This window comes from Triturus cristatus, chromosome 3_2 (genome assembly GCF_964204655.1).
Source record: "Triturus cristatus chromosome 3_2, aTriCri1.1, whole genome shotgun sequence".
NCBI lineage: Eukaryota > Metazoa > Chordata > Amphibia > Caudata > Salamandridae > Triturus > Triturus cristatus.
Window position 1 is genome coordinate 739,076,440 of NC_140584.1, and position 19,953 is coordinate 739,096,392.

The 19,953-nt window shown below is 42.9% G+C and overlaps 1 protein-coding gene across 1 annotated transcript in view; it reads left to right on the forward strand.

The window, feature by feature from the left end:
• The window catches only part of NEMP2 (nuclear envelope integral membrane protein 2), a 303,451-nt gene that overhangs the window by 225,158 nt on the left and 58,340 nt on the right, over positions 1 to 19,953 (forward strand). Inside the window, exon 7 of the mRNA XM_085648796.1 lies at positions 15,006 to 15,231. Within this exon, the coding sequence (XP_085504922.1) occupies positions 15,006 to 15,231 (226 nt within the window). The remainder of the gene's footprint in view (positions 1 to 15,005; positions 15,232 to 19,953) is intronic.

Sequence of the window (19,953 nt, forward strand, 5' to 3'; positions counted from 1 at the left end):
TTACCGCAATTTGACATTCTTCATAAAGGATGACTCAAAGTCTGGGAATTTGACCTTTAATTATCAGCAAAAACATCTGAATATAAAGGCACCTTAATACAAGGCACAAAAGATAAATGGGAACTAACACAAATGCTACTCTACGAAGTATTCGCATTCGACTGAATATAAAAAGAATTACAGCTTCTAAAAGCATCAGGTACAAAATGACTATCGTGATGTCATATTTCAAAGTCATGAATCAAAGCATTTCTGTCCCTACTCTATTCTAAAGTGACATCCCTACATAACATTCCCTTTCAGGTGAGAAAACCATAAAAAGGTGTCAGCAGTGAAACTTCCTAAGAAGTCTTCACTTGATGAGAGCTCGATCTATGATGCTCCTTCTAGCTTCCCTCCCAAGTCTTGTCTGCTCAACCCACGGGGTACTGTCCCTAATACAAAACCCCAAAATCCTGGTACGAGTCAACCTATTGTTCGTGAGGTGCTGTGTTTTAGTCCTGGTCATCAGTAATTCAACAGAATGTGGCACATGCACAGTAAGCGGGTGACCCATTACAATGCTCTCACATCTTTCGATACTGACACCTGTTGCAGCAACGGATCTGAGACATCCGGGCAACGCAAAGGCTACTGGATCTAAAGTAGCCGAAAAGTAGGCAACTGGTCTACGGACATTCCCATGAACTTGAGTTAACACTGCCAATGCGCAACCTTCCTTTTCGCAACAGAACAGTGCGAACGCCTTGTTATAGTCTGGCATCCCCAAAGCTGGGGCGCAGCACAAGGCCTCTCTGTCTCAAAAATGACCTTAAACAGTCCTCATCCCATGTACTGGATCACTCACATCCTTGCGCGTCAGCCGCTGTAAGGGCTTCGCTTCAAAGGAGAAGTTTGGGATCCATTGGCGGCAATAACCAACCATTCCCAAAAACATCCGAACTGCCCTCTGGGTAGTCGGAACAGGCATTTTCAAAATGGCCTCAATACGGTCTGGTGACACCTTCCTTCTCCCTTTTTCGATCCGGTGACCCAAATATTGTACTTCACTCAGCCCATTCTGTGCCAGGTAGTTCAACAGCGCTACCGTATCAATCCTGCAAGCGTCTTCAGTTTTGACGCCACAAGCAAATCATCAATGTACTTCACAAGGACAGACTACTGTGGAAGCACCAGACCTTCAAGGTTTTTTTTCAATATCTGATTGAAAATAGACGGGCTCTCAGTATATCCCTGTGGGATACGACACCATGTTAAAACACGATTTTCCAGTCGGAACGCAAAAATAAATTGCCTCTCCTCATGCAGAGGAACCGAGAAAAAGGCTTGACACAGGTCAACCACTGTGAACCATTCCGCTTCACATGCATTTGGAACAGTATCACAGATGGATTCGGTACCACAGGACAACATGGAACAACTATCTCATTAATTTTTCTCAAATCTTGCACTTTCCTGAATTTTCCGCTCGGTTTCTGTAATCCCATAATGGGCGAGTTACATGGGCTACCCATGATCTCTCTCAGAATTCCCTGCTTAATCATAGATTCAATTACGGGCCTAATTCCCTCGATGGTTTCCGGTGATCACTTATACTGGGGTGTTCTTGGGTATTCTGCGTTTGGTTTAACCTGAATTTTCACTGGATCTACGCCTTTAACTAGTCCGATCTCTTCACCACTGAGGTCCCACACATCAACTGACACTGAGTCTCTCAGGTCGAAGGGAAGTTCTTCCACCGTCAATGCTGGATACATTTCCACACACCAACGCTGGTTCGCAACCTTAAAGGTTGCATCATCGTCCCTCGTCTGCACTTCCACTCCCTTCGGGGTGCAATAAATAGTGCAGTTAAGCTTGCACAATAGATCTCTTCCTAACAAGCAGACAGGACTAGAATCGCACACCACGAACTGGTGTCGGTCCATGAAATTCCCTATCCTAATGGGTATGGGTTCCGTCAGTGGGCTAGTCAATGTCTTATTCGCCACACCGATGACTTGGATCGTTTGTCCAGAAAGAGGTAGGTCCGGAACCACGGCAGACCTTACAGTCGAACGCGTAGCACCCTTATCAACCAAAAAGGTCGTAGGGTGACCATCGATCTCAGCTTCTACAAAGGGCCCCTTTTGATCTACCTCTAGGACAGCCCTGAGCATACAATCATTTTCTCCCCTCAGACAGGGTCGTGCCACTAAGTCTAAATCCTCTTCCACATTCACTTCGAACAGGGGCATCTGCACATAAGTCCGAGCTCCCTGCTGCATATTCGGTATCCTGGGTGGCTGGGGAACCTGGACCTGCGGAGCACCCGTCCCCCCTTTGGGCATCCTAGGTCGGGTCACTGTAGGGACTGTCTCCGTCACAGGGACCTGAGCTATCTCCCCTTCTTGTTGCATTTGGTTCAACGGGTTCAAAGGACACTCGCGTCTCCAGTGTCCAATCTGATGACAAAGATGACAAGCTGTGGTCTTTTTCAATACCGCCACATATATTCCTGTCCTAGGGTCTATTCCCCTTGGTCTTCCCTGTCCCTGGACATTCGGTGCTCCTCCTTGATAGTTTCAGTGCCTCCTTCCCAACGTTCCTCCGTTAGGCTGTCCCTGGGCTGTCTGCATCTGTACCAACAGCAAATCATCTTTCAGTTTCCTGTGCTTGGATTCTATCTCATCACTACAGTATCTAGCATACCGTAGAATCTCATCCACAGGCTTGTTCTGCCAACAAATCAAATGCTGCTGTATCATGAGGCTAACCTCTGGCCTCAATCCCAACACAAATTTAGAAACAAACTGTCCCATGTCTTTGGTGTCTAATGCATCCAAGCCACTGTACTGCTTAAAAGCTTTCAAAAGTCTCTCGTAAAACGCATGCACTGTCTCCTTAGGCTCTTGCACTGTCCTGTCAATCTTCACCCAGTCAATGTCCTGAGGTGAGATTTTCGACTTCAACCATGTAATCACCTGCTCAAACTTTTTCATCACTATAGGCGACGGACCATTTGTAATCGGGTTTCTGTTGGGCTCTAAGGCCGGCCAATCAACAGCAATCTTACATGCCGACCACAGATCACCAGGAACCACTATGTCAAACAAGGTGTTCAAATCAATCCACAGTACTTTCGAAATTTTAACAAAGCGATCAACCTGCTTGTACCACTCCACGGGCTTTTCCCTTAAACGGGGAAAATCATTTGTAAAGGCAGCCAAATCACCCCTGCTCCAAGGTACATGAACGTACCCTCTATTCTATACCTCCCGTGAAGGGAAGTTCCCTATCTCCGTCATACCTCCACCCGGAGGTGGCGTCTCTCCCACTACTCCCCTGGAGCTTTTCTTTTTTGACCACCTTTCTTCCCATTTATCAAGCATGATCCATGCCCTCATTGCTATGATTAATTCCTTGACATGAGTTCTCAATCCTATAACTCTTTTCTCTTCTAGTTCTTGTTCACTGTACTGCAACCTGTGATTCCCTTGCAATGCTTTAGTCTTCGACAAATCTACCCCATATCTCTTTGCCAGCTCTGACAATTTCTCATGTGCCGTCCGCGCTTTGCGAGTCACATCCTTCGCCACAAAGAGTAATTCATCCTGTTTGTACATCATTATTCTCTCTAGGGGTAAATTTCCAGTTATTATCTCGTCCAGTTCAGCTTTTAGTCTTACGACATCCAGCATCCTCCCTCTCAGGGCTCCTCTCAGAACCTCTCGACACCCTGCACCATCTCTTTCGTCGTACCCACATTCTCGTTCCTGTGGCCTACTCTCTCCTGACATGCCCATAGGAGCAGAACGATTTACAATCGTCCCTCGTTCTCTCTCTGCTTGCAACACACCCTGACTTTGGGTTCTCACTGGTGCCGTCCACATTCTCAAATCTGATCTTGACTCAGCTAAAGACTTTGGTCTACCAGGTCTCGACTCCCCTTGTTCTCCCGAGGAGTCAGCTGTAGCTGGTAGCGGCGTACTCCATTCTACAGGCTTTGGAGTCTGCTCTATTCTCCTCACCGACCCCCTTTCTTGGACCACACTCCTCACCTCTACCTCTGACTGCTCTGAGCTTTCTACCTTCTCCGGTTCTAGTTCATACATCGACTCAACGGGTCCAATAATAACCGGTATTTTCAAAGCATCCGGTCACCTCACACCTCCTTCAACCGCAAAGCTATTCACAGACTTATTTCTCGTATTCTCCGTTCCTAACGAGATCTTTCCTTCCACCCTTACTTCTGAACGGGGTAATACTCCCCTACTCTCTTCTTCCTTGGTCTCGTTTCCCTCTGAGGCCTCCGGGTTATATGGAGGTGGTCTCTCGGATAACAACCTTTCCAATAAACTGTCATCCGTATCACTGTCCTCTTCCTCCTCTCTCAACTTTTCTTTTGTTTTGTCAGTTTGTACTATCAAGGGGTACAGTCTATGTTCCTCTATTGCCTGTACTCTCCATCTTTTCTCCGCTGCATCCCATCTGGCATCCTGAAAAGCCCTGATCGACTTTTTCATCCTTTCCTGGTGTCTATCTCTCGTCTTATCATGCGCTGCTCTAATCCATGCATGCAGTGCTTCGAACTGTGTCGGCCATGGCAAAGGTCGTAAAGCCGCCATCACAGACTTCAGCTGATACAACACTGCTAACCTGAATGAGCCATACCTCGGGAAAGCTAACTCTCCTTCATTTTGGGTCAATTTGTGCCAATTCTCAAGCCAAATTATGGTATGCAACCCCACATTTCTTGCCATGTAGTGTGCTGGCGTATCCTCGGGAGGGGCCTCTTCTCCCTCGCGAGTAACCACATGTTCATCACCTCTGCACAATTCTCGAAAAACTTTAAAACATTTCATAATGGCCAAATTCTGAACGCATACAATTTTCCGTTTACTTCCTGGTAACCGTCCACCAATAACAACGTCTCTCGCTCCAACCAACCTATCGCAGCGCGACACCTCCTGACGTCACGTCTCTCTCCACTCGCAGCCGTTCTCCCTAGTCTCGACGCACTCCGTCCTCATACATTCGTCCCATTCGTACAATGAAATAACCGTTTGTCCCAAACAAGTTACTTCTCTAGCTGTCCATCCACAGCCTCTGACTGTCTGTCCACAGTCTCTCGAAATTGTCGACCTCGGTTGGCAACTGTCTGTCCCCGTCCCAAACAAGTTCCGGGCAGACAGATCGCCTCTGATAGGTTACAAGTACTCAAATCCACATACAGCAACCCACGACCAGCGTCAGGTTGTCATACACTCACACATTCGCTCCCCCTATCTCAGTCCAGGTGATCGATGGTACCTCACGATCCCCTTCAAGTGGTCAACAAAATCTACCACGGGTGTATTCTACACCCCATCGCTTAGGCTTCTCATCGCCTATGACTTTCCCGGGCTGCGCGCGCTCACAGCCTGATCTCACAATCACTCAACATTCACACCAACTCCGCAAGACATCACACACCAATCCAACACCGCAATCTACAACATCTCACCCTGTTCATACTCACTCCTCGAACCACTGCTGTCTGCCGCACTGCTACTCGCCATCAATGTCCGTCCGCCAAGTCGTTTGCTGCCCACCTTCTGATGATGCACCGTCGCTTAACATTTATGGGCCTCAAGGATCACTTATCCTACTCTAAATCTTCCCTCGCTACCAGAAGTAAACCATCCGTGTCTGCTACCAACTGAGAAAGCCGGATTCTTGTCTCTGCTCAATTATCTACATGAACCCACTCAGATCGCCAGGATCTTTTTACTTGCTTGATAGCGTAGAGGGACGGAACACAATTATCAGAATATATTTACCGCAATTTGACATTCTTCATAAAGGATGACTCAAAGGCTGGGAATTTGACCTTTTATTATCAGCAAAAACATCTGAATATAAAGGCACCTCAATACAAGGCACAAAAGATAAATGGGAACTAACACAAATGCTACTCTACGAAGTATTCGCATTCGACTGAATATAAAAAGAATTACAGCTTCTAAAAGCATCAGGTACAAAATGACTATCGTGATGTCATATTTCAAAGTCATGAATCAAAGCATTTCTGTCCCTACTCTATTCTAAAGTGACATCCCTACATAACATTCCCTTTCAGGTGAGAAAACCATAAAAAGGTGTCAGCAGTGAAACTTCCTAAGAAGTCTTCACTTGATGAGAGCTCGATCTATGATGCTCCTTCTAGCTTCCCTCCCAAGTCTCGTCTACTCAACCCACGGGGTACTGTCCCTAATACAAAACCCTGGTACACGCCCTGCAGCACACCCCTTCAGCGGGTCTTCCCTTCGGTGATTTTCCATCCAGACTTCTTCATCTTCTTTGTTCATTAATTCGACCTTGGGTCTCGGGCTCCGTCTGTACCAGGAGTTGCAATTTCACATTCCAATTCACTCCCCTCCGGTCTACTCCTTCTGTCTCAATTCCTACAACAAAGACTTATTCTTACAAACGAGCTAAATGTCCTTGCACCTGCAACAAAAATAGGGAACGGAAAAACCCCACACATCATGAAGTTTTACATTTCACTGCAATTTAAGCTTTACTGAAAAAGCCCTGTCAGCCTAATAAACATAGCTAAAATAAGGAACGACTAGGCCTCCTCCTTTACATGGACGTTTTAGGCCTTGCGAACTAAACTCATTACAATCATTATTTTGGCATACTTATACATGAGCAACCTACATTCTAATTTTAACATGATCTACAAGTGCTTAATACATCGCATCATTGCAGAGCTTTAAACATTAACCGTAATACAAATACATTTCATAATAACTGATGGCCACTATTTCTTTCAGGGCCTGATTACATTTCTACACCTCTATATTGACGAATATATTTCTAGGATAATTCTAAACACTCTTGGATTATAAGCGGGTGCTGACTAACAGTGAATATGGTGCACCCCTACAAATCTTAACTCCAATGACGCTCTCTCAGTGTTGTCAAAGTGGCTTCAGCTGTTTGGTAGAAATCTGGAAATGTCTGAGCAGGGAATTGTTTAAATGTTGTACATATAAATTCTTGGGTGTAGATGTGCACGCAGTGTACAGAATATGCACTTTTGGTAGTGTGAAAGCAGCTAGAAATTAAATATTGCTTCGGTCTACCATACGCTGCAATATTCCGTCCTTTAGCTTTCTAATCCTAGTACTCCCGCATACAACTCTTTCTATTCTTAATGTGTACGATAGTAACAACTTGTAATAGGCATCAGGAAAAGGTAAGTGATCTACATATATATCTGCAACAGATAGATCTACAGATAAAAATGTAAGCACAAGCACCTCCTTTTTTATTGTTCCAAAACCTTTATTTAAGTTTTTAGTGAATACAAGAGAGAACTCTCCATCCATGGGTATGTAAAAAGTAACAAAATATGAACTAATAGAGACAGAATGCAATATAATGACATGCACATATCATCAATAATCACCACTCAAACAAAATTGAGAGAAATAGGTCTAAAATTAAATGATAAAATCCGACTCAGGGATTTTGGTAGGTGGCATAGGGATAAGAGACTGCTCGGAATGACTAGTCGGTTGTGAGACTTATGAGAGGTATGTCTAAAGCAACAATTGCAAATAAAGAGCAGGAAAAAGGAAACCAACAGATCGAGGTAAGTATGTAGAATAGGAAATAGAATGATAGCATGAAAGTGGCCAGGAACGGGAATAGGGGAAATGCATGAAGGAAAGAAAAGTGAGACATGCAGTTGATAACCAATGGCACAAGCAAGTTAAGGTCCAAAGTTGCATCAAGGGGTGAGCGTGCAGGCGGTCAATGAACAATCATTCCATCTTATTCATAAAGGCGTCGAAGGTGCCCCAAGTGCGATAGGAAACGTGTTGAAAGTTCATCCAATCCAATGGAATAACTTTAATATCTATGGTAATCAGCCAATCAAGGAGAACGAGGTTGCTGTCTGTAAGCGGGGGAAAGGTATCAATAGTGTTTGGGACAAGTGCAAAAGTCAAGTAATCCAGCGATATGGTAGTATTAAATATTTTACTTAGATGGGCTGCTATTGCATTCCAGTAAGTGGCAAGAAGAGGACATGTAAAAAACATGTGCTCCATCTCACCACCCACCCTAGCACAGAACCGGCAACAATCAGAATCTTTCAGTTTGAAAAGTTTACTAAGGGTCCAGTTCAGCGAATGGGCAAGAAAAAAATTAGTTTGCATTAGAGAGGGGATAGGTTTACCTCGAAATAGAGAGGAGCAGGTTGTGTCCCACGTCTGTTCACCCGTTAGGGTGACTCCTTTATTTTGAAAATGGTCAGACATTTAGTAGCGAGGCTCAGTACGTGTTGGGAAGAGCCCTCATGTAACAATTTGCAAATCTTAGCAGCCACGTTTCACCCGATTGAATGTGTCTGAGAGCATAGAAAAAGGGAGTGGAGTTCAGGGGGGCCAGTTAAGAGATTCTAGCTTTAAGCTTTAGGAATTTGTAAAAGTCTTAAGTTGGGTAGGGCATGTCGTCCTTGTAGAGACGCAAATGATAAATGTTCCTCTTCTCTTATAAATCTGAGCTGACGGCAATGCCTTTTTTTGCCCAATTCAAGCTCAAAACTGACGAGTTGGATTTCAAAAGCTTCTTATTGTTCCAAAGCGAAGTAGTGACATATAACATTAAAAGCCAGGAGTTTGGCTAATACCAATGGGACTTTAATTGTATCATTTAGGAAGTCACTAGACTGGGCAAAGACATGATGGGACATAGTCAAAGTTGCAGGCATCGGGAATAGATAACTAATATGGTGTTCAATCATAAGCCAGGAAGGTGAATTAATTTGGTTTGGATCTAATCATCGTATACCCTGAGCTGCTAAAACACCATTTGATAATTGAACCACTCTGGAAGATTACAGCCACCTACACGCATAGGGGCCCTAAGATCTTTAAAGCTCAATCTGGCCCTTTGATTATTTCAAAGGAACTCAGAACATATTTTATCAATCTTAGAGATGAAGGAAACCGAGAGGCGGATTTGGGACGTACTAGAAAGGAAGTTGATCAAGGGTGTCACCATCATCTTTAAAGTGTCCAATCTGCCCCACCATGAGATAGGGGGAGTAAGCCGAGAGGAGATCTCTAATTCTAGCAACTGTTTTGTTCTCATTCAGCTACAAGGAGTCAGCTAGGTTGTTACAGAACAAGATACCCAGATGTTTGATGGACTTAGGTTGCCACTTGAATTGAGATGAACCCAGATGTGAGGCGGTGTAGTGAATATTAGAGGTATGACTTTAGTTTTATCCCTATTTAAAGAATAGCTAGAAAAGTCAGGGAATATATTAATTAACTCTATTATGGCACGAATAGCCGTATCTGGTTCCTCAGTAAAAACTAAGATGCCATCCGCATAAGTGGCGGTTTTAAAGAACATATCACCAAACCGTATCCCCTCAATGTTCTTAGACGTGTTTAACATCTGAATCAGGGCGTCAATGACTAACAAGAAGAGTAATGGTCTTAATGGGCAGCCTTGCTGGGTGCCCTGTTGGAGTGAGATTGGAGAGGGCAGATCTCCATTGACCCTAATACGTGCGGTAGGTTTGCCATTTAAGGCCATGATAATTTTAATATAGATGTCTCCAAGGCTGTACCTAGTCAGAATGGCCTCCAAAAAAGGCCAAGAAACCTGACCAAAGGCCTTCGCCACATCCAGAGCTATGTTCATAGTCGATGGGGCTTCCTGAAGGGATGGAAGGGATGCCTTTTCAATGATCTGGCTGAACAAGTGGATGTTATCACTTGGCAATCGTCCTTTGACAAAGCCTGTCTGTGAGGGATAAATTAACTTTGTTATTAAGGGGGCAAGGCAGCATACATTTTGGCTTCCATATTTATCAAAGAAATTGGTCTAAACCTTTTTTGATCTGAGGGTATTTCCCTTCTTTTGGAATAACAACAATAGTAGCCTCCACTGCAGTGCCAGATACCAAACCGGTAGTTGCAAGTAATTCAAACGTTTTCCTAATGGTCCATGAGAACGGAGCCAAAATTCTTGTAAAGGTTTATGGGGGACCATCAGGACCCGGCCCTTCCCAGATGGAATAAGCTTAATTGCCTGTTGTATCTTGCTTTGTGCTATTGGTTCAATCAGTCTTATATTGTCATCTAGGGAGGGAGTTTTTAATGTCCGAGACTGAAGAAATGTTGAGCAATCTACTTTAGAGGTGGTTACGGAAGGGGCATACAAGTCGGCATACAAATTCTGGAAGACATGAAGGATGTTAAGTGTTTTTCATTTTTATGGATCCTAAAGGAACTCTAATATTGGAAATCTATGAGGAGTTTTTAAGTAAGCGGCTAATGTTTTCCCAGCTTTATTTAAGTAAAACAGTTTCTTTCCTTTCTGCGCCTGAAGACGCAGATAAGCGCGTTTACTTACAATTTTATTGTATTCATATTTCAGTTTCTTTAACCAAGTTGGGCCGAAGGATCCCTCAAACTTCGGAATAGAATTTATTGGGATTTAATACACAATATCCCCTTTCAAAGAGCAACAATACTCTGGAACCTGTCTGTGCTTCGCCAGATGGTTAAGCCCTTTTTGTATTTAAAGAAACTACCTTAAGCGTAGACATAAATCTGATAGATAATACCATAATGAGTTTCATGGTGCAAGAAGTAAACGTGGTCCATCTAGCAACCATAGGTCAAAATGTCTTATGAGGGAAAACATGTCTCTGAAAGAAGAAGAGCTCCAAAAAATAGAGGAGAATGAGAAAAGACTAAACCAAACAACAATAAAACTCCCTGAAGATGGGAGCGGCATACCAAGGGGTGCAAAACTTTAGACTAGGCTGTGTAGCAAACACAGAGTAGGAAACAGGAGCCTACCCCCTCAACGCCTAAAACGCAAATGAGGTTCAGCAGTATATTGGACGATCAGAACACAAAACAAAACCCTGCAATTAAACACATTTGCTTCGAATCATAAAAACGCGAAATTGAATATGGCAAGGAGAACAAACTCTATAATGAACTACCCTGATGCTAAAGATAAACGAAAGAGCAGATCTACACATAGACATATATATCGATCCCCAACCTCTCCCAACCCCCCCAATAATAACAAGCAAGACAAGCAGACCTACCAAGAGACCTGTGAACGAGAACCACCCTCCGAATAAAATGAAGACTGAGTAAGTGAAGAGGACATTAATACTCATAATACAAAATATCTGAAAAACAAAGCAACCAAGACAATGTTCAAACCTAAACAAGTCAACATAGAGTTTTGTTACTGTGTATCAAGTCAGCAGCACCTAAAATGTTCACATCAAAATTGGATATGAGGCTGGAGATACAGGATTTAAGTGGCACACATAACAAGATCAATGAATTGGCAAGAGTATCTAAGACCTTTGCAGGGTATAAAGTAGTAGTCATATAAACAAAAGGATTGAAGGCCCATGATATGAAAATGTAGCTGCACATTCAACTGGATCCATTGGCCAAAAGTAGAATAGTCACAAACAGACAATGGAGACTGTCAAGAAAAAAAGCCTGACCCCCACCCCCAACCTCTGCATAGACAAACAAGACAACATATCAAATGTTAGTCGGAGTCATACAAAATGCTAAATTCTATCAACACATTTGGCCTCATTCACAGGGGTTACCAAACCAAAACTGAGAAACAATAAACAATAGAACCAAAAACCTGAAAATGGATATAAGAATGAATCAGACGAAGCATCTTCCTAGCTAATGGTCGTTAAATAGCACCACATAAGCGTCACGTCTGACAAGTTAGCCACGATTGGCAGAGGTCCCCTCCATGTGGGTTTCAAGGGTGTTGTCAAGGAAATTACCTAACAGGATTCCTGCCACAGCTCACCTCTCTTGTATATCACAGTACTTCGGCATGACTCATATTATTCCTCCCAACACTTATGAATGAACAAACGTCTTATACCCTGACTTTTAACCATATTACATGCTGTTGGTAATTGCTAGCTGCAGCTGGTGTTCCATGGTTTGTTTGTAAAGGCTTAATTGCTTTTACAATTTTTTTGCCCTGCATATGCAAGGTCAGGTTTTAGGTACAATAGAAACATACAGAAAATCCACCAAAATAAGCATAAAGCAACCGGCATAGATGACCTCAACGTGAACCTTCCGGGAAGACACCCCTCATCAAATTAATCCCCTGCACATGTTCCTGGTAATGAGCAATTAGAACACGACCTTTGTGAACGTTCTGAAACACCTTCTAGAAGACAGCATCATCAAATTAATCATCAGCACCTGTTCCTTGCTTTAAGCAAATAGAAAACAACCTTTGTGAACATTCTAAAGCACCTTCTAGAAGGCAGCCTCATCAAGTTAATTATCTGCACCTGTTCCTTATTACAAACAATTAGAATGTGACCTTTACGAACGTTCTAAAGCAGTCTTATTTAAAGACCGTCCACACTCCTCCCTTTTCGCTTAGCCTCTTCCCCTCCCACTTACATGTTTCCTGGCTTCCAGGACTCTGTCTTGCCAGCTCCCTTGTTCCATCCACTTCGACTTCACCGCAAAAGGCGTCCTGCATCAGTCACGCACCTGGATGGAAAAATAAGAAGAAAAAGAGAGATGCGTTAAATGACTTGATTTTGCTATGCGCTGAGCTCAGTTGCAACATCGTGCTTGTAGACAAGGTAACCAGTGTTTTTGTTCAACTTGTACATTCTGTTGGCAGGGCTCTCCCAGAAAGGACTTGGGTGAAGTTAACCCTGTCCAAATTATCTTGTGGGTTTGATGCTGGAATCATACTCACTACAGTTTTGAAACTTTGATGAAGGAACCTCTATGAACTATCTATAAACAACTGAGAACAAAACTAAAGTATGTTTGAGATATATAAAGCTTTTGTGAGGTGATACCGTAAAAGATATAGCTAATACTAGACTAAAGCCGTATTATTCATTTGTTTATAGATAACTTATCGGTCGGTACCATTCATCAGCCTGGTGTGAATGGATACTGCAGTGTTGCGGTTGAGTAGACGAGCCACAGCATCTTTTTGACTCTACATGCTCTCTCCATCCCAACCTCCTTCCCCCTGGTATTTGCCACAGAAGCAGTGTCTCCTTCTGTTAACTAAGGGCAAGTCTCTAGAGGATTCAAGGACTAGTGTCGCTGCCCAATTGCAATCACATGGGATCCAGGTAGGTGGCTTATGACCCCCTGGTTAAAAAAAGTTGTGTGAACGACCCTTGAAGACAATTCTGAACTTAGACGGGCCCATGATGGAGTGTTGAATCGACATTTCTGGCAGCGTCATTCCTGAGGGCTAACATTTCTCATAACTGTATCCCTCGCAAAATCCTGAGAGATGGAGAGGGCATTCTTCCAGTGGATTGTCCTGACCTTCCCCATGTGTGCTAAAATAAACTGTTGTGTGTTGGTGACAGAGAGGATTAAAAATTAAAACTCAAGAGGATGTTGCCATATGACGCCTGGATTTCAATTACGTTGTGGAGCAATCTCTATGGATGAGATAATTAAATGGAACTAAGGCTCTGAGGAAGTCAGTGGTGAAATCCTTACTATGAATAAACATGTGTTGGCTACTGGCTACTTCTATGAATTTTGCATCTGTCAAAACTGAATAGAGAAAATAATTGCATGCTGTGGACTACTATGAAATTGGACATTCATTGAGGTTTTGGTGCTCAGGAAATTGTGTACATGTTTATAGGGAATTTATTCTGATTAGAAGGATTTGGTGGCTGCCTTCTTTCTATTGAAGCACTGATTGGATAAGTATTTATTTAGCGATATTGGGCACAACACATTATTTGCGCATCGATTCAGCTGTGACGCCAATCTATCCTTCATGTGAAGCAGTTGCCAATTTAGTGAGCTCTCTGCAGTATCTGGTTCTTGAGGTTCCAGGGGCAACAAGCAATATTTGGTTCAAGGATTAGTCCATTGCACCCGAGTTTACTAGAACCTTGAAACATGCAGTGGCCGTGTTAGATGTACAAATTCTCTTCATAACAAGTAAATTGACAAAACATGTCTGTTTGTCCAGGACTGTTAACTTAAACTGCCACTGTTTGTCACACAATATTAGATCTCTTCACCCGATCAGTCAGTAAAAAGCTGATAATACATAGCAAAACTAAGGTGAGGTAGAAAATACTAGATAGATTAGGGTTCCAGATGATTTGCAGAGTCTCAGCCCCTCTGTAAAATTCCTTATGGTTTTGGCATATACCCTAGGATACAAAAGCCGTATTTTGAGGAGGGAGGAAAGGCCGCTCAGCGACAATGGACCCATTGTCACACTCCCTCAATTGACAACTTGTGGCGTTTTAGCCAAAGAATGACACTACGCTACAGCCTCTGTCCATTTTCTCTCCCCCTCTCTATGGCTCTTCAGACAGTTACTAGCTCACAGACCCACCTCCCTCCAAGCCCCATCTCCTCTCATACAACAAAAAGGTTTTCGAGGTTGCCACGTCTTCAATGTCAAACTGTGTTTAAAAAACAATGAAGTTTGAAACACAAAATTAAAACAATCACACTATCTAATCCTGACAACAGGAGTTTACCACTAATTAGCACTCTAAGCTCAGTAAGATTTACCTTCAAAGGATGAATTATATTTTAAGGTTATTTCAAGAATGATGATTGCTTTCTTAGGGATATTTATTTAACATGAATTTCTGTTCCTCTCCAAAAGAGTAGTAACAATCGTGCCGCAGTTTGCTGTGAATTGTTATAAACATTTTTTTATTCCCTCCATGTTTGTAACCATTGTTCTTTATTTTACACAATGACTTAGTATGTATTACATCATAACGTCATCGTGTACATGTGCACAATGGCATTACGATTTATTTGAACAACAAATGTTCACAAAAAATGCAGCTATAAAAGATTCTTAAGAAATTGATACGAGTAGAATGCTGTGAGAGTTTGAAGTAAGAGGAACCTATGCACGTTATCAGAAATGCCCTTGGCTTACACTCTTGTTTTCTGCTTCCACAGGGTACTTTCTACTAACGGGAACGATCAGCTTTGCAATTTGCTACAAACATGGGCCGCTAACGAATCCACAGAGTGTAAACTTGTTGGCCGGAACTCTGGAGCTTATTGGCTGTCTATTGATCTATTTTGGTGTGGCCATTACTCCCATTGCATATGGCATTATAGTTGTTCTCGTTTCTTCGAAAGTATTGTGTTATCCAGTTCGATTGCTGTGTTACCTGGGCAGGTGAGTGCCTCATTTCTGACTCCCTCGGTAAACTGTTGCTAATTGCAAAGAATGTTGCATTGCAGGCAGATTGGATGTATTATTATTTGTGTAAAACCATAGCTATCACTTTAGATCTACACTGGTTTCTATCTGTTGCTGCAGAACATTGGGGGAAACCGATTTACCACCTGCCATGATAAAGTGAATTGCGTACAGATTTGCACCTCAAATTAGGAAAACATATGAAGGTTGGAACCCCAAATCCGTCCATGTTTGAATCGAACTAACAATAGTTCAGCGAAGTAAAAAAGCAATGCATGCAAACAAGCAGTTGCTGCAGCTGTCTGTGCTATTCTGATTTAGGCGGAGATCTGAAGGTGACCTTGCCATGGAGGCCTGCTTCCTGCACTTCACCTTTTTAAGTGATTATGCACATTCACATTTCACATAGCATCATTTGAACTATGTGCGCCCGAAAGAAGAGTAGGCATTTCTAAAAACATTGAAAGTTTCAAAACTTACATTTGGGAGTGGCATTGGCACATTAAAGTGCACAATTTTGGTTTATATTTCCTTTGTTTTGGTCTGACATATATCTTCTCATATTGGTCAGTTTTTAATGATTTCCAGGTCCGAATGGCCTTGTAAAGTGTAGGTGACAAGTTGGGGCTGGCTGCAGGATGTTTTTTCATCCAGGATGCATGTTTCTAGTTTCGAAACTCTTCTCTACAATGACGTAGGAGTGATTTAAAATGCTTTTTACTACAAAGTGCACATTGTCGACGCTGACACCTTGAATTAAAATAGCAGGAGCCAATGTGAGTGTTAATCCCAACCCTAACTAAGCCTTACCTCCTGAAAAGATACGGTTACAGTGCGTGGCTTTGGGATTAGTGCTCAATGTGTCTAGTGACTGCAGGTAACGCACACTTCACTCTCATTTTTATGTCTGGCTTGACAATGCAGCTTTCACCAGACAATTATGTGAGAATCACCAAGAGAGAGGCTTTGGCTCCACTCACATGGTGGGAGTTAGGTGTATATGTGTGATTCCACAGAAAGTGCTTGCCCTCACACAGCTATGATCATTTTGTTTATTTATCATGCTTCCTGAGCTTGAACTTTCAGAAGCTCACATGTGACATTGTAAAGCAATTAAAGTGTCTTAGAAAACTTGATTATTTATGATGTTTTCTCTCCCAGCCGCACATATGGGAGGAGGGCAATCACTAACCTACATGGATTTTTAGGCCTGGCTTGATAGTGCAACTGTCACTTAACCTCACAACCTACACTAATATTATTTTACAGTTTGTTGCTTGCACATAAATACATTCCCAGGCTATCTATTTGTAATGCTTCAAACTACCATTCAATATTCCTTTAAAGCCAGACCTATTGAGATTGCCAGTGCTTGTTGTGGACTGGGGATTATTTTCCATGAACAGGCTTTGAGCCAGCGCAAGAGAGAAAAGTTGAAAAGGGAGAAAGAAGAAGGAAGAAAAAGGGATGAAAAAGAACCTGCAAAAGTGAGATAAAGAGACGGAAAGTGTTGGATGGTAGAAGAAATATGAGACAACAGAATCAAACTAGGCACCCCTGGTAATCTACACCCCGGCAGTGCCGTTGCTGGCTCCTAAGAAAAGCTTTGGGTCCTTGCTTTTGTTGTTACACAAAGGAAGTAAATGCTTAGAAGTAGGATTCATATGAACTCAAGAATATATTGAAGGGAAGTCATAATGGGTAGGGTATGGGACCGGAACTGATGAACAGGATGTGATCTAGAAATGTAATGGAAGGGCACACTTAATGAAAGAGTGAACTCATGTCATGAAGTCCTTTTAGTTACTCATAACATGCATGCGCACATCCAATCACACCAGCTGAAATAAAGTAACGCAGCAGATGCTGATCCTCTAAAAGGAAAAACAACTGTTGTATTCCAAAATATTGGATTTTTCCAAAAGTGAGGTACCTGTACTTCTGGGATGAAGAGCAAGATCAAGCAATAGTCTGCTAGCAACAGTAACCCAAGGAATAAGTTGTAACAGCTCAGAAATACCTGCATTAGAGATGTAGTACTGGATGTATCTGCTGTCATTGCTGACGCAGACAACATGGAAACACCTATTTTTTGGAGATGAAGTTAATTACATTTCTGCAGTCACTGTAAACTGAGCACCGGTTGTGCCAACACAGAAACATCTGTACTTCAGAGAGAAATCACAGGCAATGATCTGTAAGCAACAGTGCTTTAGAAGACACCAAAGAAATCGTAGAAATAAACAAACAAAATACCCCCAAAACGTGACATTAAACAAAATGGAAGAGAAGGCAGTCTGTGAGCATGTGGTAAGGCTTTGTTCAGTCATCTGACGCGGATCAGGCGCTGTCTTATGCACCTCAGTGATTCATACATGCATAGAGCTCTGTGGTTGCACCGAGGAATCTAGATGAGTCGTGTGGTTACATTACAGCATCGCAGCAGCTGTATTTCCATCATGCTGGTGCTCCCTGGTACAGTCCCCCAACAAGCGCATAGATAGAGGGGCCTCTAGACCCAGAGGGCCAGGAGACCTGACAAAGGCAAAACTAAACCAGCATTGGCATAGCCAATAGGTCTCGCCTTTGGGACCTTATAAGTTTTTAGCCATGCAACACTTGATGTTGTTGCACCAAGGATATTGTGCTGGATCACAAACACTTATAAGGTCCCACAGGCGAGACCTATTGCCTATGCCAATGCTTGTTCTTCTAGGTTATTCTATGGGACTCGCTCCTCTTCAGACTACAAAATAAATTGTATCTGGCATCCCTGCACATGGAAGCACCTTTGCTACTGGCCACAAAAAAATTGACCATGTCACTCCAGTCATACTAATACTTCAATAGCTCCCTACTAAAGCTATAGTATAGTGTAGTGTAAAACTGCGTACATTACTCACAAATACCCTTCATGTTTCCTCTCCCTATTACCTGGCTGCAAAATTGTAAGTCTCTGATTCTTAAAGGGGGATCAAGGAAGGTACATGTACGTCCCTTATCTTGGAGCCTTCCAATTCCAAGAAAGAACATTGAATGAAACAGGCCATCACGAGAAATGCTGCAAGGATCTGGCACTCTCTCACTACACTAGCATGTTGCATGACCTCCAGTGTAACCACCTTTAAAAAAGGAATCAAAATCCTCTTTATTCAAATACTCCTTGGCTGCGGGCATGTACCACTCCATCTCACTCCCATCCCTATCAGCCACTGCTCAGTTGTGCAATCATTTCACTTGCCTGTTCTGTTTTGATGCTTAACTGTGATGCCGATTGTTATGGTAACACAAGAGAGCTATGCAATGGGAAATTTGCCTTTTTTAGTAACACAAAATCGCCCATTTGAGACCGTGAAAATAGCTGCTGCCACTTCAAAATGCAACGTTTTTACAAGTAAACCATGTCCTAATAAGCTATCTATATATTTTAAATGTACCTTGTACCGTTTTTGGAAAAAAAACGTTCGTGGCTGTTCATTGTTTAAAGGAGGACATTGTGTAACACTGCAAAAATGTGTTTAAGGACCGTTCAACACAAGAATGTGGAGATCAGTGGAGACGTTATTGTTATCAATACGAATACCGCTAACTAGTTTCGGTATTGAGTTTCGTGCCTCATGCCTCAGTTTTTACCATGTCTAAGAGCTAGAAATAACATGTTACAAATGTTCAACAATGCAATGGTACTCGATTTATGTGCACAGGGGAAAAAAAATACAGATCTCAAGTTGTCCTGGACATCGAGTCTGGATACATTCTGGAATTTGTAGTCTCCTCTTATCCAACTATTAAATGTGGAAAAAAGTCTAAGAATGGAAAGAAAAATCGAGGCCCGGATGACATCTGTACTTAGGGACTTGGAAAACGTGTGAGTTCAGCTTAGATTGATGGCCCAACCCATCTGTCACGTCCACATGCATGGGGGGGTGGTATTTTAAGCATTTGTCCGCATTTATGCAGAGATTTGAGAAACAAGCGCGCGCCTCGCGCGACGGGAGGGGGCCTGCACAATCCCTAGCGTGAGACCATATGGCACCACCATATGGCGCTGCGCGCTCCCGCAAGGAAATCGCCAGACGTGCACGCGTTGCCATTGCAAGCAATGCAACGCGTGCACGTTTTTGCCCCCAAAGCTGTGCCGATGGCATTAGGTCTCTCTCCTACGCAGCGCATGCACGCTGCGTAGGCGAGACCTAAAAAGGGAGTAAAAGCTATATAAACCATCTACATTAAGATGGATGCTCTCCGCCACTGACATCTTGGTTGAGAGACCTGTTGGAATGGGGGGTGGCAGAGGAACCGTATATGAGATTATCATGCAGGGATGAGGGGGCTGCTGAGGCCATCGTGCTGTGGGCCCAGTTGCTGTGTATGTTTAAAGACAGTGACAATGCGTCATCTGAGAGTAGCTCTGATGCGGAGGGTTAATTCGAATATAGAACTGTTGTATGTATATTTTCTGCTGAACAAGTTTTTAATGGGATTTCCCTGTTTAATGATCAGCTCGTTGCCTTGGTTTTCTGTATGCACAGCTAAGGCCGTTTCTGGGACGGATGGACGATCCCACCCAGGGATCCGGTATGCTTCTTGATTGTCGCTACCTCTGTCATGTGTTTGATTTCAGACTGTGTATGGAACTGTCGACCTGCACTGAGTGCTTTGTTGTTTGCTTAAAACCAATAAAAAGCATTAAGATTA